Consider the following 25,528-nt stretch of genomic DNA (forward strand, 5'->3'; position numbering starts at 1 on the left):
CAGTAGAAGATGGCTCAAGTCCTTGGGCCCTGCACCTGTGTGGGAGACCAGGAAGAAGCTCCTGGCTGCCGGCTCCAGCCATTGTGGTCATTTGAGGTGTGAACCAGTGGATGGAAGATCTTTCTCTCTCTGCCTCTGCCTCACCATAACTCTGCCTTTCAAATAAATAAATAAATCTTTTTTTTTTTTAAAAAAAAGAGCCATAATCAAATAAAATGAATCCAGATCCAAATTTTTGAATTACTGAGTCAACAGTGTTAAAAAAACCTTTTATAGTCAATATTGTTTTCAATAAAAAATAAAACATTAAGAACAAAACTTCTACACTATACCATTAAAGAAATTATTTTTAAAATAATTTCTTTATTTTTATTGTATTTCAACTACTGATGCTTTTAGATGTACATGAAGGATGAGTATTGTAGAGGACAGGCATAGGGGCTGGTATTGTACAGCAGGTTAAGCCTTAGCCTGCAACACTGGCATCCCATATAAGCAAATTCAAGTCCCAGCTGCTCCACTTCTGATTCAGCACCTTGCTAATGTGCCTAGGAGAGCAGCAGATGATGGCCCAACTACTTGGGCCCTTACCACCCACATGGGAGACCAGATGGAATTCCTGGCTCCTGGCTTTAGCCTGGCCCATTCTCAGCCATTGCAGCCATTTGGGTAGTAAACCAGAGTAAGAAAGATTCTCTCTCTCTCTCCTTTTCCCTCTAACTCCATCTACCAAATAAATAAATGTTAAAAAAAGAAAAGATTTATTTATTTATTTGAAAGATAGAGTTAGAGAGCCATTCACTGGTTCACTCCCCAAATGGCCACAATGGCCAGTGCTGTGCCAGGCCAAAACCAGGAGCCAGGAGCTTCCTCTGGGTCTCTCACATGGGTACAGATGCCTAGGGACTTGGGGCATCTTTTCCCAGGTGCATTATCAGGGAGCTGGATCAGAAGTGGGGCAGCCAAGACTGGAACTGGCACCAATATGGCATGCTGGCACTGCAGGCCATGGCTTCTGCACCACAGTGCTGGCCATCATGTGTGGTTTTTAAATAAATAAACACATAAATACTGCGAGTACACACTCAATTCTTTCACCAAAAGGGTACATAATAACAAAACTTCTAGTTACAAGATTTTAACATCAAAGTTAAAGCACTTTATAAATGCTTTCCCATCACAACTCTGTATAATCCATTATTACTGTAATTCTGCCCTTCTAGTCCTTCTGAGTAACCCTTGTATCATGCCTACGCTACTATTCAGAAATGGATAAAAGATTCAACAATGAAAAAATCTATTACTAACACCATCTTGTAAAAACCAAACCAAACCATAACAGAAAAGCCTTATGATCATTTTCTGGATGCAGAAAAACCATTCAATAAAATTCAATCTCTATAATGGGAACAAAACCAAAACCAAAATACCTCTGATACCCACAATGTTTTCTGAAAACACAAATGCTTAAACTGTAGACATCAGAATAGCTGAGAATCAACCAGATTCATTATCTTTTTAATTCTATAAATGACTCTGGTTTGATTAAAATCATTTAATGGAAAATTCAGGGTAATATCATAAAATAGATATTTACATAAAAATATTTTAACCAAAGTCTAATAAATAGTATGTTAAAAAATTAAACATCACATTTAATAGTAAAATTTTAGATGGATTACCATTAAAATAAGGAATAACAAAAAAGTCTGCTATTTAATATTAGACAGAGATCCTATTTAATTCAATACACCATTATGTAGCATTAAATTAAGACCCAACCGACAAAACTGGTTTTGGGAAACAATTTTCTATATAATTATCTAAAAGAATATCACATCTAATAAATCACCAAAATTACTGTATATTATATTAACATAAAACCCATAACATTTTGTAAAATACAGATTTATTTATTTGAGAGGCACAGAGATAAAGAAGGGAAAGAGAGAGAAAGAAAGAGGGAGAGGGAGAGAGAGAGGGAGAGATCCATCTTCCATCCACTGGGTGTACTCCCCAAATGGCTGCAACAGCTGGGGCAGAGCCAGGCTGAAGCCAGGAGCCGGTGACTCCATCTGGGTCTCCTATAAAGGTGGCAGGGGCTCAACTACTTGGACCATCTTCTGTTGCTTTCCCAAACGCATTAATAGGGAGCTGATTCAGAACTTGAACCGGTGCCCCAGTGGGATGCTGGTGTCACAGATGGGGCTTAACCTGCTGTGCCACAACACAGGCCCCAATAAACCTTTTAAAAAAAGTAAGGAGCACCGGTTCAAGTCCAGTTGTTCCACTTCTGATCCAGCTCTCTGCTATGGCCTGGGAAGGCAGTAGAAGATGGTCTAACTCCTTGGGCACCTGCAGCTGCATGAGAGACCCGGAAGAAGCTCCTGGCTCCTGGCTTTGGATCAGCTCAGCTCTGGCCATTGCAGTCATTTGGGGAGTGAACCAGCAGAATGGAAGACCTCTCTCTCTCTGTCTCTCTCTCTCTCTCTGCAACTCTATCTTTCAAATAAATAAAATAATTCTTTAAAAAAAAGGTAAGAAGATCATACTTTCAGATGGAAAAATCATAATAACAATGTCAATTTTCACTCAATTAATTTATAACTTAAATGAATTAAGCTTCCATAATACTTCTGATCAAAATTTGTATAGGAATTCTGGGGAATCTCAGAATCTGATCTTAAAATTCACATGGAATAATAAAGGGCAGAGAGAGAGAGGTCTTCCATCTGCTGGTTCACTCCCCAATTACCCAAAACGGTCGGAACTGTGCCAATCCGAAGCCAAGAGCCAGGGGCTTCTTCCAGGCCTCCCACAAGGGTGCAGGGGTCCAGGGACTTGGGCCATTTTCTACTGCTTTACCAGGCCATACCAGAGAGCTGGATCAGAAGTGGAGGAGCCAGGACTTGAACTGGTGCCCATATGGGATGTCAGCACTGCAGGCAGCAGCTTTACCTGCTATGCCACAGTGCTGGTCCCATAAATAAAATCTTTAAAAAAAAAAAAAGTTCCTGAGTTTGATAACTAGCTCTGTTCCTGGCTCCAGTAACTGAGTCCTTGTCACTAATGTGAGAGGCCTGTATAGAATTCTGGCTCCTGGTTTCAATATGGCCCAGTCCTAGCTGCTTTGGTTATTTGGGGAGTGAATCAGAGGATGGGTACCTTCTTTGTATTTTTCTCACTCTCTCTCCCTTAGATTTATAATTTTTTCTAAAGTCTCAGATTTTGGTGGCTAGCTTAATTTTTTGTTTCATCTACTTGAAAGGGAGAGAGAGAAACAGATCTTCCATCTGCTCGTCTACTCCCCAAATGCCTGCAAATAGCCAGGATGGGGACAGGCTGAAGCCAGGAGCCCAGAACTCTATCTGAAATCTCCAAAATGGGTTGAAGGAGGCCAAGCACTTGAGCCACCTTCTGCTGCCTCACAGATGCATTAACAGAAAGCTTGTCTGGAAGCAGAGTAGCCAGAGCTAGAAACAGCACTCCAATATGAGCCAACACCTACCCTGCAACTTTTTCAGTTTTTAGAGTTACAACTATATGAATCCATTTATATTTAGTGGTTAATGTTTACAGTCAAGAAGGGTCTGCAAACAGAACAAGTAATTTCCAAGTAAGATAAATAGAAATGTGTTCTGGAATCATAATTATTACAAAAATTCTCCTTACACTTCCTCCTTAATTCTAATGGCTAAAAGAACCCAAAAAAGTACATACATATCTTATATAAAAAGCACAATTTTATTGTTATGAACTAGAAATAGCCTTAGTAAAATAGCAAGCATTGCTAACTATGAGAAACCAACTTCACACCAACACAATAATTTTTCTACCAATCTCCAACATTTACTACTTTATAGAGAAACTGTGGTATTCAGTCCTAGCCTAAAATATCTGCATTACTGTTTATTCAATAACATGCAGGGTGTTCCCACAGCATTTTAAAAGGTATAAGAAATATATACTGAATTAATTATGATTGATATGTTTATTTTCTCTTCCCTCTCTCCTTTCTCTCTCTCTCTCTCTAACTATTGAGACTGGAACATGCGAATACAACCTTAAGAATTTCCAAAGCCATGCTCTGAATTCAGACTTTAAATTCCCCATTTGTAGTTAAGGAATACTGTGAACTATATTCTAAAAAAAAATTGGGCTCCACCCTGAAGTGACCCCTTGTCCTATTTTGCTACAGAAGTTGGGTCACATTAAAGGAATACTAATCCAGACTGTGAAAAACTCCTGGAAGAAAAGCTTCATATAAATTACAATAAGGCATTATGATAGTCTACACTGAAAATCTTTAAAGTACAGCCTTATGTAACTTATTATGTGAAATTATGCTTCCTGTAATTATTTCTTCTCCTGGAGACCTATTAGCAAATCACTTTTCAGTGTCATTTCTTTTGTATGAGGATAGCTGTGTTTCTCATAGAAACTATTTTGTTTACAGTATAAAACAGTCGTTATTGGAGGTTTTCTTCTTTGTACTAACAACTTAGAAGCTCTGAAACAGTATACAGGATATTATACTATATATATAACATATATATATAACAGCATATAGGATGTAATATATATTATATTATATAACTAAAATCTTTATGTGCTAATCATCTAACTCCTCCGAATTTACCCTCCTCCATTTTATAACATACTCTGTGTACTGAGAGACTAACTTGCATCAACAGGTCCCCTTGCTGTCTTCCAGATGAGATCAGCCCAGCAGGAAATTTTGAAGGAGAAACAAGATACTACGTCCCACATACCACCGTAAAACTCTTTAACTATCTGCATCCTTTAACTGTCCTCTCCATACAGTTTTTTTCTTTTACTTGAGAGACAGAGAGAGTTCCCATCTACTGGCTCACTCCCCAAATGGCCTGCAACAGCTCAGGGACAGAAGCCAGGAGCTGGAAACTCAACCTAGACATGGTGGCAGGAGCCCAAATACTGAGACATCACTGCTGCCTCTGAGAGTTCACATTAGTAGGAAGCTGCAACTGGAGCTGAGATTCAAATCCGGGCACTAAGTGAAATAAAGGCATCTTAACTGGTATGTTCAAACACTCACCCCATACAGCTTGCTTTCTCCAAGTTCTGGTTATTCCTTCCCCTTCCCTGTTTTCAGTAGACCCAGTACATCATCATTTCTTATAATTTCCTATACTCCATCATACAGTTTATCCATCATACAGTTTATCCAATACACTAGTTTTTAAAAATAGTACCTTTACTAAATTCTCAAATTGCCTAGAGCATACTATTTCCTGACAAGATGTTGACTGTACTCTGGTATATCTTATACTTCCTACTATTAAAAAACTTCCCCTCCTTCACCTATATCCTTACTGACTAAAAATTCACATACTCAACTCAATTCTTCCACTGCAATTAGAAATTTGTATAGGATATAAAAATAAGTATGACTGAGAGGGTCATTCTGGGTAAACAGATGACAGATAAGTAAACAAATAAATCCAATAAAAAACAAGAGGGGAGCTGGCGTTGTGGCATAGTGGGTAAGGCAACTTGACTCAGTTGAGACTCCAGCATCCCATATGAGTGCCAGTTCGAGTCCTAGATGTTCTACTTCCAATCCACCTCCTTGCTATTGGCCTGAGAAAAAGCAGTGGAAGATGGCCAAGTACTTGGGCCCTTGCCACCTACATGGGAGATCCATAATGAAGCTCCTGACTGTCTTCAGACTGGCCTAGCCCTGGCCATTGTAGACGTCTGCAGAGTGTACCACCCAACAGATGAGCTCTCTGCCTCTCTCCCTCTCTCTCTGTAACTCTTACTTCCAAATAAATGAATCTTTACAAAATAAAGTACAAGAGGGTACAGAACAAGCACAAAAGGGTATAGAAGAGGCTCAAATAATAGTTCCATCAAGAAGAAATTCTAGACATCAGGAAATACTTCATAGAATAGTTAGAACTGGGTCTAAGTCTTCAAAGAAAAAGAAGGTCTACACATGCAAAAACTAAGGCACAGTTTCTTGACAAAGTCAGACAGTTAATAAGTGCTGGGATTTCCAGGCACTCTGGCACCAAGCTTCATTTTTAAGTACTAAGTTAAACTGCTTCTAAGAAAGGCAAGGATATAGCCAAGGCATGATATATTGATGAGTGGCCAAGAAGGGAAAAAGGCTGAAGAGAGGAAAAGCCCAGACCAAAAAAGCTCTGGGATAGGGGTTTTGTCTTAAAAGTCAGTTGCTAGATTTTAGTTAATAAAACCCTTGAAAATCTTGAACCCTCTTTCGTAAACAATGCACACACACACAAATTAGCAGTCTGGGGGTGGAGGGTGTCATAAAGCCATCAAGTTGGTTCATGGAACCCAGGATGAGAAACAGTGCTATGGGTTGATGGGGAGTCACTGGGAGGGTATAAATAGGGAGGTTCAGGGACAGTGAAAAAGAGATTAGAATTGTTTCTTAAATAATACTATAATACTTGGGACAGAATACGGTAAAACTATCAACTAAAAGACTACCATAGCTGTTAAAGTGAGAGACAATACATGCTTGAGCCAGGGAAGTGAGTGGTAACAGGCTAGAAGAAAAGCACAGATAAGGGATATTATTAGTCATCAATAGTGTCTATAACCAGGCCCAGCACTGTGGCACAGAGGGTTAAAGCCCTGGCTTGAAGTGCCGGCATCCCATATAGGCATGGTTCAAGACCCGCTGCTCCACTTACGATCCAGATCTCTGCTATGGCCTGGGATAGCAGTAGAAGATGGCCCAAGTCCATGGGCCCCTGTACCCACATGGGAGAGCCGGAAGAAGCTCCTGGCTTCGGATTGGCACAGCTCTGGCAGTTGCGTCCAATTGGGGAATGAACCATTGGATGGAAGACCTCTCTCTCTCTGTGTAACTCTAACTTTCAAAAATATAAATAAATAAATCTTTTTAAAAAATAATGTCTATAACCAAGTATATCTAAAGAATACACACAGGAAGGCCTGTCTCCCGAAAAGAAAACTTGGTCAATTAATAAGCAGTCATTGCACAAGTCACATATACCAGGAAGTCTGATAGGAGCTGGAGGGTCAATGTTGAAACAAGGCAACATTTAAGAACAATCTATTGGGTAAAAGATGGATAATTTTAATACAACAGAAGCACAATAATAAAGAAAGCACAGATATGAAGGAACTCAAGGGATTAAAAAAATCACAAGATGAGTGAATTTCATCCAATGATAGTAAAGTGAAATGAAAATCTAAAAATAACTTTGCACTCTAGGCAATGAGAAAATTACTAAAAATTTCAACCAAAGAGGAGGAGAAAAGCCTAATGCAGTACGATGAATATAGAGTGCTTAAGGGTGGTTAAATTACTGAAAATTAGTAACATGTAAATGAAAAGCTAATAAAATAAAATCTTAGAGACTTTGCTTGATATATTGTCTCTAGGGAGTCTTTCCATAATAATGACAATATTGCCTTTCCCTATATGGTTATGTGCGTTTATTGTTGAGTTTTTGAAAATTAAACAATGTATTGTTTAGAATAGATATAGGGATGATAATACATAAAGGAAAACAATGGAATGAATAATCCAAATAAGAAGACAGTCAGTGATCACCTCTAGGAGCACGAACTTCAAATGTGCAGTGGTTTCTAAAGTTCTGAAAAAGTTCTATTTCTTGACGTGGGTTGGTTAGTGGGTAACTAGGTATTTGTTTCACACTATGTTTCAAACAACACATGCATTCTGTGTGAAACATTCTTCATAAAAATGCTTTATGTACATAAATTTGAGACAGTAAGACATAAATCAAGTCAAAATGTAGTTTAAAAATGTTGAGACTAACATAAAACTATTAACAAGTCTAAACTTTAACTTGATAGTTTATTATCAGAAAAATTCAAATAATTCTATTTCTATGTAGCAAATATTCTAATTTTCACATAAATGACTGAAAAGAATTTTCTCTAGTTTTCAAATCATTTCAGTTCCAAGAAACAGCTTTCTACTCTCTGAAATGTTTTTTATTCAAAGAAATGTAGATTCTTAGAAACCGTTGAATAACATAAACTTAAGCATATCATGAAGTCAATCTTCCAGATGCAATCACACATGTGACAAACAAACTTTGGATGTCAATACTGTAGTTAAGATACTTAGCAAGTTAAATACAAAGAAAAATTTATCATAATTCCCAAATAATTTCCATTTCCATTATAAAACTTTTATTTTTAGGAATAAATATTACTTACCTGTTCCCTCCTGAATCTTGAGAAATCTGAAAGTTTGGAATGACAGAAGAAACACCATATTCATCCTGATACTTCTTACAAGATTTGTAATGATGTCTCATGCGATAGAATTTAATCTGTAAATTATTGATCAAAATGTGATTTTTAACTTAAAATTTACAAGATTTGAGATACTGTCAACAAGAAGAAAAAAGATTAAAACCAGATCACTAAATATATCCTTAAAAGTTTTTCTTAAAAATTAGCAAATGATTTTATCTGTGTGAGTTAAAACAGGTAATATTTTTTGTTTATTAGCTTCAGAGACCATGGAGAAGAGCCTATATGTCCAAAAACTCACAGCAAAAAATAACAACAAATAATTTTGCACTTCAAGTAATATTACCGATAGTCAAAACAAAAAAAAATTAACAGTACTAAGAGGTTAACTCATGCCAATGAAGTATAAGTTCCCAGGTTAATATTGGAATATAACTCCGTTTCTCACAGGAAAAAGTCAAAACCTCTCAAGTACATTTTCTAGCTTTACTTCATTGCCCTATCAGTTAAACACCTTCCTCAAAGAAATGGAAAAGCAGATCTAGCTGTGTGAAAGCATGAAAAAGCAAATGGTTTTGCTCACTGAACTCTAGCAAGGGGTAGGAAAAATGTCTGATAAATCCAGACACACAGATATATTCAAAGCCTAATAACCCTCACTATTTCACCGAACAAAAGAACAATAAAATCTGGATTAGAATCGGATTTTCCTAAAACTAAGTCTTTCATCAACTATTTTGCAGGGTCAGCATTGGGCATAATGAGTAAAGCCACAGCCCATGATTCCAAAATCCCATATGGGCACTGGTTCGAGACTCAGCTGCTCTATTTCCAATCCAGCTCCCTGCTAATGTGAGTGAGAAAGCAGCAGAGGATGGCCCAAGTGTTTGGGGCCCTGACACTCAACGTGGGAAACCCAGAAGCAGCCCTGGCTGTTAAGGCCATTTGGGGAATGAATTAGCGGATGAACGATCTCTCTCTGTCTATTCCTCTCTCTGTGTAACCCTTTCAAATAAATAAAATATTTTTAAAAAATATTTTGTGATTTCTTAGATAAACACTAAGTAAAGTGAGCAGCTAGAGTTTTCTGGCTACATAAACCTATTTGGCTAAACTAATTAATATTTCATATGCAAAGCTGTAATAATAAGATACAAAGTGTCAAAGTTTACTGTCAGAAAAACTATGTAAGAATGGAATGTAAGGGGCTGGCGCAATGGCGCAGTAGGTTAATCTTATGCCTGTGGTGCCAGTATCCCATATGGGTGCCGGTTCTAGTCCCAGCTGCTCTTCTTCCAGTCCAGCTCTCTGCTATGGCCTGGGAAAGCAGCAGAAGATGGCCCAAGTGCTTGGGCCTCTGCACCCACATGGGAGACCCTGAAGAAGCGCCTGGCTCCTGCCTTCAGATCAGCACAGCTCCAGTTATTTTGGCCATTTAGGCAATGAACCAACAGAAAGAAGACCTTTCTCTCTGTCTCTCCCTCTCACTGTCTGTAACTAACTCTCAAATAAATAAATAAAATCTAAAAAAAAAAAAAAAATAGAATGTGGACCAGAATGTTTAATGCTCATTTAATTAATCAATAATCAATAATTAATCAATGAGTGATTGAGAAAAACACCATGCCAAAAATTAAGGCAAAATCAAGGATTTTACCTTTCAGTCCCTGTTCTCGGTAAGTTTATAAATTAGTAAGACTTGTAAATCACAGCACTTTTGGCCTAAATTCTTTTTTTTTTAATTTATTTATTTGATTGGCAGAGTTATAGACAGTGTGAGAGAGAGACAGAGAAAGGTCTTCCTTCCGTTGGTTCACTCCCCAAATGGCCGCCACAGCCGGCTTTGTGCTGATCCGAAGTCAAGAGCCAGGTGCTTCTTCCTGGTCTCCCATGTGGGTGCAGGGGTCCAAGCACTTGGGCTATCCTCCACTGCCCTCCCGGGCCACAGCAGATAGCTGGACTGGAAGAGGAGCAACTGGGACTAGAACCCAGTTCCCATATGGGATGCTGGCACCACAGGTGGAAGATTAACCAAGTAAGTCACAGCACCGGCCCATTGGCCTAAATTCTAAACTAATCTAAATAACTTCTTTCTGTTCAAAGCGTCACCCACCAATAAAATTCAAACAGGAATTTCAGAGTAGAAATTTGGTTTTCAAAGAAAAGCTATGTCACATTTACTCTACCTGTTTTGCACAGCATCTGCAGCTACCAGAAAACTTCCTCATGATATTTTCAAGGTCTAAGGCCCGTTCAGGACATGCTCTCTCTCTTCTAGTCACATTTCCACGACACAGGGGACAATGTATTCCACTTTCTCTCATTGCTGTCAGGAAACACTTTCTACAGAAACTAAACCAAACGTTTGTGACACATTAATTACAGAAAAAATTATGCTTTTTACATCTATTTTTAAACACAGGTAATTACAGATTTGCATTTGCACTAAATAAGTTAGGCTAGTCCAAATTTTAAGAACATGTATGTATTTAATAGAGGATAAAACAAATAAATGGACTAGATGAGAATATAATAGAAAACACACAAATCTGCTTTATAACTTTTTAACACAGTATATTAAAGACAAACATTAATATTATATAACATTATCAGAGGAAGCATGCTTCAAAGGAAGAACTGGATCTGATCCAGCTCTGCCATTTAGTAGCTATCTGAAGCTATATTCCTAAATATATTGTATCGCCATCCTCCCCTTACAAAGTTTGAGGATGGATCAAATTAACTTTTCTCAAACTATATACATTAAATGCTGTTCTACAAAATCTGTTTAAGTCTACCAAAAAAGAGTACACAAACTAATTTGGAAAGTTCTATAATACATTTAATAGGTTTCTCTGTTAAGGAAAAACATAAATTTTACCCAAACTTATTTGTTCAGGAAATATGAATATTTCTGTAACAGTGTGCAAGAAAATAAAAGTTTGAGAAACAATTAAGAACACTTCCAACTCTAAATATCTGATAACCAACACTCTAATTAGAACCAAACTATTCAAAATATTTATTTCTTCTCTAACCCTACCAAATATGACACTTGATCATTTGGCTTCTAAGAGAGTCAGGTGATCACAGATATCTTCAACAGAGATCTAGAATAAGCATATTTAATCCAATCCCCTATAAAAACAAATGCATCAGTATTCCTCATTCATACTAACATAAATTGAAAGATAATAGTATAAGGACAGATCACAGAATCTGAGTTTCCTGTGTAGCACTGAACAAGTCACTTTTTCCTATATCAGTTTCCTCACCCGTTAAAAATATCTACAACTGACTGTGTTGTTCACAGGCTCAGGAGGTAGTGCATGTAAAATGTTTATCTTAATATTTGTGACAGGAAAGTGTACAATCAATAGTAGCAAATGTCATCAAAGTAGTATTAGAAGTGACTACCAATTAAGAACATAAAACATTAAAAATATTTACCATAACCAGGAATCAAAGTAATATCAAATAAACAAGACCAAGATACCAGTTTTCACTTATCAAACTAGAAACTATAAACATCAAATTGTACACTATAATTATGTACAAAGTGCCTATTTAAATTTTCAAATGTCAATTCTATATCAAAGTACTTAAAGAGAGAGGATCCCAAAATCTTAGGGCTATTTCAAGCTTTGTTTTCCCCAACTACTTGCATTACCCTATTTTATTTTTCTATGTTTTAAAAATCTATTTACAAAGCAGAGACATACACCTACATCTCCTATCCACTGGTTCACTCCCCTAAATGCCTACAACAGTTGGGACTGGGCCAGGCTGAAGCCTAGAGCCAGGAACTCCAACCACATTTCCCATGTAGGTGGTAGGGACCCAAATATCAGAGCCATTACCTGCTGCGTCCCAATGAGAAGGGCAAGCAGGACTCAAACACAAACCCTGCGACATGGAATGCAGTTGAGCTAAGCAATGGCTTAACTCACTGCACAACACCTGCTTCTATTTTGAGCTTTAGTAAATGTAATGCTGCCACAAAACACACCAAACATATCGTCAGGTAGAGGAAGCAAGACAGGCCAGAGGAGGGGAGGTGAAAAAGGAAAAGAGAGAGTCACATGTCCTGAAACAGGTCTTAATATCCCTTTGTTGGGGGGTGGGGAGGGGTGGGGAGGGAAGTAGGAGTAGTGAATCTCATTAGGTTGGGGGTGGAGCTGACACCAGTGGTTGGACCGTGAGGGTTAGGACCAAAGCCTACTGTGCAACATGGCAACGGGGGCCAGGACCTAAGATGGCGTCTGGGGCATAGATGGTGCCACATATAAGATGGCGCCATTTTACTAACAGCAACTTTATAAACATTCAAAATTCTACAACCATAATTTTTAAGTTTGTTTAAGTAAAAATCTCATTAACTCTTTATTAGAACTTTTTACAAAATTTATTTGAAAGGCAGAACAACAGAGAAAGATCTTTCTCCACTGGTTCAGTCCCCAAACGCCTACAACTGACAGGGAACCAGGAACTCCATCTGAGTCTCCCATGTGGTTGGCAGGGGCTGAAGTACTTGAGCCATCATCTGCTGTCTCCTGGGCTAAAAATTAGCAGGAAGCTGTCTCAGAGATTAAAGTGGGGCTCAATTGCAGGTACTTCAATATGGGATGTCAACATATCAAGTGGTAGCTTCACTTGCTGCACCATGATGCCTGCTCCTTCAGTATTTTTTAAGACTATTTTTCAGGGTCGGCACTGTGATGTAATGGGCTAAACCTCTACCTGTGGTAGCAACATTCCATATGGGTGCCAGTTTCAGTAGCAGTTGCTCATCTTCTGATCCAGTTCTCTGCTATGGCCTGGGAAAACAGCAGAAGATGGCCCAAGTGCTAGGACCCCTGCACTCACCAGAAAGACCAGGAAGAAGCTCCTGGCTTCTGGCTTTGGATGGGCCCAGCTCCAGCAGTTGCAGCCACTTGGGGAGTGAACCAGGGATGGAAGAATTTTCTGTCTGTCTGTGTCTGCAACTCTACCTTGCAAACAAATACATAAAATCTTAAAAAAAAAAAAAAAAAGACTAAAAGACTATTTTCAAATTCTACTCAAAAAATCACATTGGGACTTTTACTAAAATTGCAGTTTTACAAACTACCTATGAAAACCAACATCTTAATTGTATTGAACCTTTCTATCCATGAATATGTCACAAATCCACATACTAAGTTCTCTTATCTTTTTTCAATAAAATTTAACAGTTTTCTTTAAGAAATCTGCATTGTTTACTAGACTTATTCTAGATTCTAGGTTTTATTATGTTAAGTGTTATAAGAGGATTTTTGTTTAAATTTTTTATCTGATTATTGTTGGCCTACAAATATTGATTTTGTCTTTGTGGGGAGCAACCCGGACTAGACTAAGTTACTGGAATTAAGACTTATTCTATGCATCTGCTCTCCCACAATATGGCGCTGGGAGAGGAGAAAACAGCTTCTACGCAGCTGCCTCTTGCCAACTTGAGTGATGACCTCCAGGAGCTGATCCTGCTCCTGATTGGAGGAGAGCAGCGTACTCGGCGTGTGGGTAGCAGAGTTGGGATTGGTGGAAGAGGACTATAAAGGAGGAGAGAGACAACATGCACCAGGAACATAGAGACAACATGCACCAGGAACATCTAAGGGGAACATCCATCTGAAGGAACACCTGTGCAGCCCCCGAGAGAGCCGGCCGGCGGTGTGCCGCTCCCCCGCGGAAGTGGGGAAAGTGGCTAGGGGGAACTGCCCTTCCATGGAGGTGGAAGGGTCGGTAGCCAACCCGGGAAGAACCAGCAGCAAACCCGGGGAGGGCCGAGCAGACAAAAGAACAGCGCAGGGTCCTGTGTCGTTCCTCCACGAAGACGGGGAGCGACAGTCTTTTCTTGCATTAAGAAATTCTATAATACTCTTATTTTAATAGTCAATTATTTCCCTTCAATTTTATACATATATTTTTATCCACAAATGACAATTTTATCTTTTTTTTTCCATTTCTGTATATCTTATTTCCTCTTTTCTCACCAAACTGCCTAAAATCTAAAAACATAACGTTGAATGTTAGGACTGATCCTGACATCTTTATCTAGCTCTTGATCAGAAAAGCATCTAAAGTTAACTACTCAGTATATCTGCTATAGTTTTAGGGATACTACCTTAGGATAAAAGTCTACTCCTAATTTGTTATGGTTTTATAATAAAAAGGTTGAAGTCTATCAAATACCTCTGGTATCCACTAGAGTGATAATATGCTTACTCTCCTGGATCTATTAATGTGGTCTAGTAGTTGAACATCCAAATCTATTCTTATTTTGAGGGTCCTCTCTATTACTATTCTCCAGTGAAAAGCACGTCCCCCAAGAGGTGAATTTAAATATACCATAATGATTGTGGTTCTGTTAATTTCCCCCTACAATTTTGTCAATTTTCACCTATGTAGTTTAAATTCCTTCTTTCTTTCTTATTGAAGAGGCAAAGAGACAGAGCAATGACCAGAGCTGCTTCGGCCTGCTCACTCCCTAAAAGGCCTGCAACAGCCAGGACTGACCCTGGCCATAGCCAGGAGCTCAATCCAGTACCATGCAATTACTTGAGCCATCACTGCTGCCTCTCAAAGTGTGCATGGACAGGAAGCTGGAATAGGGAGCCAGAGTGAGAAACAGAACCTAAGCACTACAATATGGCACACAAGTGTCGAATACCCATCCCCCTTTATATAAAGTTATGATGGCTATTTCTTTTATCCATATGAAATGTCTCTCTCCTTTGTAATGTTATTTGAATTAAATTTTGTATGATATTAGTTTTCTACCAGCAAATGCTATTGAAAAAGCAGAGCCGGCGCCATTGCTCAATAGGTTAATCCTCCGCCTTGCGGCACCAGCACACCAGTTCTAGTCCCGGTCGGGGCACCGGATTCTGTCCCGGTTGCCCCTCTTCCAGGCCAGCCCTCTGCTGTGGCCCAAGAGTGCAGTGGAGGATGGCCCAGGTGCTTGGGCCCTGCACCCCATGGGAGACCAGGAAAAGCACCTAGCTCCTGCCATCGGATCAGCGCGGTGTGCTGGCTGCAGCGCACCGGCCATTGGAGGGTGAACCAACAGCAAAGGAAGACCTTTCTCTCTGTCTCTCTCTCTCACTGTCCACTCTGCCTGTCAAAAAAAAAAAAAAGAAAGAAAGTAAGAAAAAAGAAAAAGAAAAAACAGAAAAGTCAGCATTTACAGACTCTCTGAAATATCTATTAAAGGATCTGTTATTATACACATATATATTTCTAAAAATCACTATGCAACAAAAAATTATCCAATAAAAAACACAGGCTGGGGCCGGTGCTGTGGCGTAGCAGGTAAAGCCACCACCTGCAGTGCCAGCATCCCATATGGGCGCAGTTCAAGACCCAGCTACTCCACTTCTGATCCAGCTCTCTGCTATAGCGTAGGAAAGCAGTAGAAGATGGCCCAAAGCCTTGGGCCCCTGCACCTGTGTGGGAGACCTGGAAGAAGCTCCCGGCTCCTGGCTTCAGATCAGCGCAACTCTGGCCGTTGCGGCCACTTGGGGAGTGAACCAGTGGATGGAAGACCTCTCTCTCCCTCCCTCTCCTCTCTGTAACTCTGAAATATTTCAAATAAATAAATAAATCTTAAAAAAAAAAAAACACCACAGGGTTTATAGAAAAATGGGTTGGTGTACAGCACTCAAATGTTACACACTTAAAGCAAGCTCTATATTGGTTATAGATGCATTCACATTTAAAAGTTCAAAGGTAGCTTAAATAAACATCATTCATAAATATAGATTGGTCTTACTGATAATGTTTTTTATTCCTTGTGGGGGGAATTTAAAGCAAATATAATAAAATATTAATACTATGAAATTTATAGTATGCTACCATTTGTGTAAAACAAAGAGGATAGCAATTTAGGAGTATATCTGCTTATATGAATACATGTATAAAATGAAAAGACAAAAGAAATCAATAATGAGATACCAAGTAATCTGGGGTACAGTAAGGATATAGGGAGTGACACTTTGTGATTTTTGAATCATGCATATATATTATTGACTAGCAATTAAAATATAAAAATTTTGATCATTAATTCTGGGTGATAAAAACACAGAAGTCAATTTCTCTAATCCATGTTCTTTCCTATAGTAAATTTTTCAAAAGAAAAAGTCACATAAAAGAAAAAAAGGAAGATACGAAATTAAGAGATGTACATTCCTTATAAACTACAATATTTTGTTGAATGAAAAAATACCATGTCATGTTATTTGTGTTATATAACCATATTTATATTTTTTTAAATTATGTATATGTTTGTAAATGAATCAGAAAAAGAACATCAACCAGTGTCTTAACATGGGTTATACCTCTGACAAGAGAAATAGAAATAAAGGGAAATCCACTCTTCTTCTAGTTTGAATTTTTTTTAAAATTTAATACTGCTTTTATAATTTAAAACAATACTTTAAAAAAGATTTATTTCACTCCAGAAATGGCTCCAATAACTAGGGCTGAGCCAGGTCAAAGTCAGGAGCTTCTTCCAAGTCTACCACATGGGTACAGATGTTGCTTTCCCAGGCATATTAGCAGGCAGCTGCATGAAAAGTGGAGCGGCCAGCAACTGAACCAGTGCCCATATGGGATGCTAGTGCTGCAGGTCCTGGCTTAACCCTCTATGCCACAGCAATGGCACCACAATATACTTTTAAAATGACACAGAGTGCTTAGACCAGGAAGGAAATTGGAGCTGTAATCATAATATTAATTATGAAAATCTACCAAGTATTATTTCAACAAATCCCCCATAAAAGGTAATTGTTTTCATTTTAAAAAGTTAATCATTGGGGCCAGTGCTGTGGTACAGTGGGTTAATTAACACCTTGGCCTGAAGTGCCCACATCCCATATGGGCACAGGTTCAAGATCCGACTGCTCCACTTCCCATCCAGCGCTCTGCTATGGCCTGGGAAAGCAGAAGATGGCCCAAGCCCTTGGGCTCCTGCACCCACATGGGAGACCCAGAAGAAGCTCCTAGCTCCTGGCTTTGAATTGGCACAGCTTTAGCCGCTGTAGCCAACTGGGGAGTGAACCATCAGATGGAAGACCTCTCTCTCTCTCTATCTCTCCTCTCTCTGTGTAACTCTTACTTTCAAATAAATAAATAAATGAAAAGTAAATAATTTTTTACAAATGAGAAAAAAATCAGAAAATTTAGTGTTTCTGAATAATTCACTACTAATTCACTTTTCAAAACTTCAAGTATAGTGTTGACTGTTACAAAATGAGTATTATCCAAATATAGCACAAATCTCAACAGTTCAATTTGTGGTAAAGAGATTCAAAACTTACAAGGCAAGCCAGGAAAAAAGGTGTATAAATTCATAAATCTTACTTACAAGTAGACATGTAAAAGTCTTAAATAAGATACAAGAGAAGGATTATAGAGTAGGCTTTAAAAAAAAAAAAGTGCTAGAGGGAGGTGTTTGGCCTAGTGGTTAAGATACCAGGTTCTGGGGTGGGCATTACGGCTGAGTGAATTAAGCTATTACTTGGGACACCTGCATTATATAACAGAGGCTGGTTTGAGTCCCAGCTACTCAGCTTACTGCTAATGTGCTTGGGAAGGCAGCATATAATGGCTCCAGTACATGGATCCCCAACATGCAAGGTTTAGATGGAGTTCTGGTTACTGGCTTCTGCCCAGCCCCAGCGGGCATTTGAGGAGCAAACCAACAAACAGATCTCTCTCTCTCTCTGTCACTCTGATTTTCAAATCAACAAATCAATCTTCTGGGGAGGGGGAGATGCTAGACTGTAGACCACATCCTGGTATCAGAGTGCCTAGGTTTGAGTTCCGGCTCCAATCCAATTCCAGTTCCCTGCTAATGTGCACCCTTGGAGACAGCAAATGATGATTCAATTAGTTGGGTTCCCACCTTGTGGGAGACCTGGATTGAGTTCCTAGCTCCCAGCTTCTGTGTGCCTAATCCTGGACATTGCAGGCATTTTGGTAATGAAATAGGGGATGGAAGATCTGTCTCTCTCTATGTCACTCTGCCGTTCAAATAAAATTATTCTTTTTTGTTTTTAAGGTTTATTTATTTATTTGAAAGGCAGAATTACAGAGAGAGGGAGAGACTGAGAGAGATTTTCCATCTACTTGTTCACTCCCCAAATGGCTGCAACAGCCAGCACTGGGCCAGGCCAAAGCCTGGAGCCAGGAACCAGGCGCCTCATTTGGGTCTCCCATGTAGTGGCAGGGGCCCAAGAACTTGGGCCATCCTCTGCTGCTTTCCCAGGTACCTAAACAGAGATGCTGGATCCTAAGTGGAGCAGATAGGATTCTAACCAGCACTCACATGGGACGCTGGTGTCACAGGCAGTAGCAAAACTCACTGTGCCACAATGCTAGCTTCGAACAAATTAAAAAAAAAAAAAAAAACCACTTCAAAGGCAAAAAGATAGAAAAATCACTTTCAGTGACAAAATTCTTGTTAGAAAATACTAAATTGACATCCAAAATTATGTATGATAAATTATTTGAAAAATAAAACTCTTTAAATATTTTTTAAAAGATTTATTTATTTATTTGAAAGAGTTACACAGAGAGAGGAGAGGCAGAGACAGAGAGAGAGAGAGAGAGAGAAAGGTCTTCCGTCCACTGGTTTACTCCCCAATTGGCCACAACGGCCAGAGCTACACTGATCTGAAGCCAGGAGCCGGGAGCTTCTTCCGGGTCTCCCACACAGGTGCAGGGGCCCAAGGCCTTGGGCCATCTTCTACTGCTTTCCCAGGCCACAGCAGAGAGCTTGATTGGAAGGGGAGCAGCCTCGACTCAAACCAGTGCCCTACGGGATGCTGGCGCTGCAGGCGGTGGTTTTACCTGCTATGCCACAGCACGGGCCCCAACTCTTCAAATATTAATTGCATCACTATAGACCAGAAGTTATCAAAATTATTAATTGCATTACTATGGACCAGTACTATCAAAACTACAATGAAAATCATTCATTTAAAAAACTATCAGGCCTAAAATTAACTTAGAACTGCATAATTAATATAATGTCATTAAGGAAGATTCTAGCTGAAAGAAAACAACAAATATAAAGCTAATTGTAAAGTCTCTAAAGATGATTGCAAGGGCTGGCGCTGTGGGGCAGTGGGTTAAAGCCCCAGCCTGCAGCACCAGCATCCCCTATTGGTGCCAGTTTGAGACCCGGCTGCTCTTTTTCCAATCCAGCTCTCTGCTATGGCCTGGGAAAGCAGTAGAAGATGCCCCAAGTCCTTGGGCCCCTGCACCTGCATGGGAGACCTAGAAGAAGCTCCTGGCTCCCGGCTTCAGATCAGCTCAGCTCTGGCCGTTGTGGTCATTTGAGGAGTGAACCAGTGGAATAGAAGACCTCTCTCTCTCTCTCTGGCTATACCTCCCTCTGTAACTCTTTCTTTCAAATAAATAAAATAATTCTTTAAAAAAATAAAATAAAAAAAATAAAAATGACTGCATTATAGGCCTTTATTAAAAAGATGCTAAAAATTATTAAGGAAGGTTCTCAGCTGGTAAGAATATAGCTTAAAAGTAAAAAAAAAAAAACGTGTAAAAATCAAATTAATGGAGGAAAGACTTTTAAATAAATGCCAATGGAGCAATTGGACTATATACGCAAACAAACCTTAATAAGCTTCCCATCTTAAAAATTAACTAAAAACAAAGCACAGATTGCAGTAAACTCAATGGCCATTAAAAATACATGCACTTTCTACTCTCATAAAAGTGAATAGTAGCTTACATAGGTCTATTAAATTAAGGATTTTGAGATGAGAGGATTTGGTGGGAATTATTCAAATGGGAACTAAATGTAATCATAAGTGTCTTTCTAAGTGAGAGGCACAAGGAGATTTGACAGACACAGAAAACCCCTGTAAGCACAAGGGAGAAATCTGAGTAATATGGCTTCGTGGGTCTCAGGAGGGAACGTGGCCCTGACAACACCTAGATTTGGCCTAGTGACAATGACTGCAGACTTACAGTCTCTGTAAATGTGAGAAAATAAATTTCTATTGTTTTATGCTACCAAGTTTATGGTAATTTGTCACAGCAGCCCTAGGAAACATACATGGTATAATGTAAAACACAAAACAGCAAAACTTTTTTTTTAAATAGAAAATATTCACAATACAGAGTTACACAGAGAAACAATATGAAATGCACATCCCATAAAAGGAAAAATTCATAGTTCCCTCATCCATGGTTTTGTTTTCCAGTTCTAGTTACCCATGGTCAATTTTGGTCCAAGAATATGGACCCAATTCTGGAAAATTCCAGAAACAAACAATTCATAAGTTTTAAATTGCATGCCACTTTTAAGTAACATGGTGAAATCACACTTTCCCACTTTATTGCACCTAAGACTTGCGTCATTTTTTGTCTAGTGTATACACGCAATATATACCTGCCCATTAATCACCTAGCAGCCATCTTGGTTATCAGATCAGCTGAGTATTGCAGTGTTTGCTTTATTTTAACAATGGCACCAAAGCACAAGACTACTGAACCTGGTGATTTAGATAAGGCAAGAGAAGTTGTAAAGTGCTTCCTTTAAGTCAAAAGGTGAAAGCTTTTAGGGGCCAGAGTTGTGGCAAGGCAGGTTAACCCACCACCTGCAATGCTAGCATCTCACATAGATGCTGGTTCGTGTCCCTCAATCCTGCTCCCTTCTAATGGCTTGGGAAAACAGCAAAGAATGGCCCAAGTGCTTGGATACCTGCCATCCAAGTGGGAAACCCAGATAAAGCTACTGGTTTCAGCCTGGCCCAGACTTGGCTGTTGCAGCCATTTGGGGAGTGAACCAAAAGACAAAGATTGATCAATTTATCAATCTCTCTCTCTCCCTCTCTGTAACTCTTTCAAATAAAGAAAAAATCTTAACAAAAAAGGGCCAGCGCTGTAGTGCAGCAGGTTAAGCCACGGCCTACAGAACAGACATCCCATATGACCACTGGTTCAAGGTCTAGCTGTTCCATTTCTAATCTAGCTCCCTGCTAATGCGCCTGGGAAAGCAGCAGAGGATGGCCCAAGTCCTTGGGTACCTGCACCCATATCGGAGACCCAGAAGAAGCTTCAGGCTTCCACCTGGCCCAGCCCAAGTGGTTGCCACCATTTCGGAGTGATTCAGTGGATGGAAATCTCTTTCCTCTCTCATTGTAACTCTTTCAAATAAATAAATAAATCTTAAAAAAAAAAAAAAGGTGAAAGCATTAAACAAGAAAAAGTGTGTATTCTGAAGTTATTAAGATCTGGTAAGAAGGACTCTTCTATCTGTGAAACTGCAAAGAAGGGAAATTTGTGCTCATTTTGCTATCTCATCTCAAACTGCAATATGGCCACAGTGCATAAGGGCTTAATTTTAAGAAGGAAAAGACATTAAGTTTATAAATAGAAGAAAATGAACAGAAAATGTGTTTTGACTGATGGTAACAGGTTGCACCTCAAAACAGGGTTCTGTACTAACTGCAGTATTGGCATACACTTGAGGTCTTAATATTCATGATTCCTTAAGCATTAAATACCTAGACCAAAAACTTGAAATAGATTCCTTTTTATTTACAATAATGATCTTTTTATTTTAGAAGCTATAGTTATTACACAATAATTTTATATATAGTTTTGAAAATTATAAAACATAAATACAAGATCATTATTATTAAGCACAAACATAAAAACATCTCTTCATCCTTGCAAATGCAATTACTCTATGAAATTTCTACACCTGTTTTATGTATAAGAAAACAGACAGAATAAGGTTAAATGATTTGACCAAGTAATATAGTTAGTAAGCTGTGGTCTCTCAACACAAACCCATCATTCCTTTGCCCAATAAAACACTAAGTGTGTATAGAAGGTTCATATTAATTAAGGTTCACATTAATTAAGGTTAATGTGAATATGGGTTGCAGCCTTTAAAGCTTATAATCTAACCAGATACTCATAGTTGGTAAAATTGAAGTAAGCAGGCATACAGGTTAAAATTGTTAATTTGTGAACTGGAAGACCATGCCTTTGCCACGCTCCTGTGTGACCTTATGCCCCTACCTGATGCCTTTGCCACGCCCCTGAGTGGCCTCATTCCCCTACCTGGCCACACCTGGGTGCCCACCAGCCAATCAGGTTAATTAACCACTCCCCTTTGGAAGTGGCTTAAAAGCCGGCGAACACGGTGTGGCCCAGGTGGCTTTCTTCCCTGGCCTCTTGTCAGGAGGGGGCTTGCTGTAGCCCCGCGCCTCCAGGGCGCATGGCCTTCAGGCCATGTGCTCTAGGCTTCCTGTCCCAGATACAGGCCTAGATGCTCTTCCACATGGCTGGTTCCTGGTACTCGGTATGAACTCCTATTCACCCCTCTCTCTCTACTAAATAAAGCTCTCACTCTCCTATGCATCTTTCTCAATCAAAGCTTAAAACATACCATGCTGCCTTGTTTATCTGTGCTGGTATTTAGAATTCTTCTCTAAATATTAGGCAAGAACCCTCTTGGGCTTATTAATATCGGGGATTTAGTAATAAGCCTGTGGTGAAATCGTAAGGCACCCCAAATTCCAGTAGCACATGTGGCACCCCAGATAGCATTTCTAGGGAACTTTAAGGGGCCCCATTTCAGTATAAATTTTAGGAGGTCTTGTCCGATTTCAAAATCACCTAATTCTAAATAATGTTATAATTATAAACTGTAGTAAGAGGTATACAATCAAGTTATTCAGTTCTTTTATCTCCAGTTTTACTGTTCCTTCCTCTGTACCACCAAGCATTCTTTTTTTTTTTTTAACTTTTACTTAATAAATATAAATTTCAAAAGTACAACTTCTGGATTATAGCAGCTTGTCTCCCCATAATCTCCCTCCCACCTGCAACCACCCCATCTCCCACTCCCTCTCCCATCCCATTCTTCATCAAACATTTTTCTTTAAACATAAAAAGGTTTATCCTCATCTCACTTTGGGTTAAACTACATGAACTTGGGGCCAGCGCTATGGTGCAGCGGGTTAACGCCCTGGCCTGAAGCGCTGGCGCCCATGCCGGTTCTAGTCCCAGCTGCTCCTCTTCCAGTCCCGCTCTCTGCTATGGCCTGGGAAAGCAGTAAAAAATGGCCCAAGGCCTCGGGCCCCTGCACCTGCGTGGGAGACCCAAAAGAAGCTCCTGGCTTTGGATCAGCGCAGCTCTGACCATTGTGGCTATCTGGAGAGTGAACCAGCAGATAGAAGACCTCTCCCTCTGTCTCTACCTCTCTCAGAACTCTTTCTTTCAAATAAATTAAATAAATCTTTAAAAAGACAAAACAAAACAAAACAAAAAACTATATGAACTTGCTAGATAGCTTATGTCACAAGAAAGGAGAAAAGGAAAGGAAAAAAGTGCAAAGAATTATTAAAACTATTTCAACATATCAAAGGAGTTTGCATCTTTAACATAGCATAATACCCTAAAACAACTTAAAAGATCATCTTTAAATTTCTCTCAATTTCAAACCAGCAGATGCCAGGTGAATTTCTGTTCTTAGTTTTTTTACCCAAGAAAAAAAAAAAAACATCAACAGATATGGAGAGAAAAACAACATTCTCACCCATCGTGCTGCTGATTTACATCAGATAAATTAAAAATCTGGCACCATATATTTCCATATATATTTTAGTCTGTAATCAAAACCATTCCCCAAAAATCTTTAAAAGCAAATAATCGGGGACAGCGCTGTGACATAGTGGGTAAAGCTGCTGCCTGCAGTGCCGGCATCTCATGTGGGTGCTGGTTCGAACCTGGCTGTTCCATTTCCAATCCACCTCTCTGCTATGGCCTGGGGAAGCAGTAGAAGATGGCCCAAGTCTGTGGGCCCCTCCCCTGCACCTGCATGCGAGATGCAGAAGAAGCTCCTGGCTCCTGTCTTTGGATCAGCGCAGCTCCGGATGCTGCAGCCAACTGGTGAATGAACCAATGTATGCAAGACCTCTCCCTCTCTCTGCCTCTCTTTCTCTCTATGTGTTAACTCTGACTTTCAAATAAATAAATAAGCCTTTTTTTTAAAAAAAGGCAAATAATCAGAGATTTTAATTAGTGTTCAGGACTTAAAATTATGTCAACCTCCTATTACATATTTTAAATACCATAGTTTTTTTTTAAGTGATGCCGTTTTATAAGTAACTATAACGGTATTTCAAGAAGTTTGGGGGTAGGCATTTGGCACAGCAGTTAAGTCACCACTTGAGAGGCCTGAGTCTCAGAGCAGAATGCCTATGTTCAAGTCCTGGTTCAACTATGGATTCCAGCTTCTTGATAATGCACACACTAGGAGGCGATAGGTGATGTCAAAGTAGTTAGGTCGTGGGGTTGGCACTGTGGTGCAGCGGGTAAAGCTGCCGCCTGCAGTACTGGCATCCCATATGGGGGCCGGTTCAAGTCCCAGCTGCTCCACTTCCAATCCAGCTCTCTGTTATGGCCTGGGAAAGCAGTAGAAGATGGCCCAAGGCCTTGGGCCCCTGCACTTGCATGGGAGACCTGGAAGAAGCTCCTGACTCCTGGCTTCAGATTGGGGCAGCTCCGACTGTTGTGGTCATCTGGGAAGTGAACCAGCAGATGGAAGATCGATCGATCGATCGATCTCTCTCTCTCTCTCTCTCTCTGCCTCTCTGTAACACTGCCTTTCAAATAAAATCTTTTTTTAGAAAAAAAAAAAAAAAGCAATTAGGTCCCTGCCCTACATGTTGGGGGACCCAGAAAGAGTTCCCAGATCCTGGCTTTGGTCTGGCCCAGACCAGGAGGCTACAGACATTTGAGAAGTGAACCAATTATTATCACCAAAAGAGATATAGACCTTACTACTGTGCCACTCTGTACTTTCTTCTAAGACTTTATTTTGAATATCTGTTCAACTTTAATGTTATTATGTTTTTCAAAATATATCTGATTACTCATATGCATCTAATATTGCTATTTTCTTAAAATTCTCAGTTTCCACTGGCATGCTCTATTCTGGTTTTCTTTCTATTCTTCAGTCCGTTCTTTCTCAGACTCCGCTTTTCTCTACTTAATATTTAAATCTGTATTCTCCAAGTACTTTGCTCTATCTGGTCCATCTTTCATCTGTCAATTTATACACATCCTAAGGGGACAACATGCACATGCACAGCTTTAGCTCCATGAATTCCAGATCTGCCTTTCACTACACACACAGTACTTTGAAAGGTTTATGGAAAAAGGGTATTATGAAAAAACTGCAGGGATTTCAATT

General features: G+C 39.4%; 1 protein-coding gene across 7 annotated transcripts in view; it reads right to left on the reverse strand.

The window, feature by feature from the left end:
• RNF138 (ring finger protein 138) overlaps positions 1 to 25,528 on the reverse strand; it is an 80,762-nt gene that overhangs the window by 50,531 nt on the left and 4,703 nt on the right. For 6 of the 7 annotated variants that reach the window (XM_070050352.1, XM_070050351.1, XM_002713491.5 and 3 more), the window contains 2 exons: positions 10,458 to 10,623; positions 8,233 to 8,348 (listed from right to left, as the gene is read on the reverse strand). The exons of the other annotated variant lie outside the window; for it this stretch is intronic. In XM_070050352.1, coding sequence (XP_069906453.1) covers positions 8,233 to 8,348; positions 10,458 to 10,623 — 282 coding nt within the window. The remainder of the gene's footprint in view (positions 1 to 8,232; positions 8,349 to 10,457; positions 10,624 to 25,528) is intronic. 7 annotated transcript variants of the gene reach the window in all.

Source organism: Oryctolagus cuniculus, chromosome 10 (genome assembly GCF_964237555.1).
Source record: "Oryctolagus cuniculus chromosome 10, mOryCun1.1, whole genome shotgun sequence".
In the NCBI taxonomy this organism is placed as follows: domain Eukaryota; kingdom Metazoa; phylum Chordata; class Mammalia; order Lagomorpha; family Leporidae; genus Oryctolagus; species Oryctolagus cuniculus.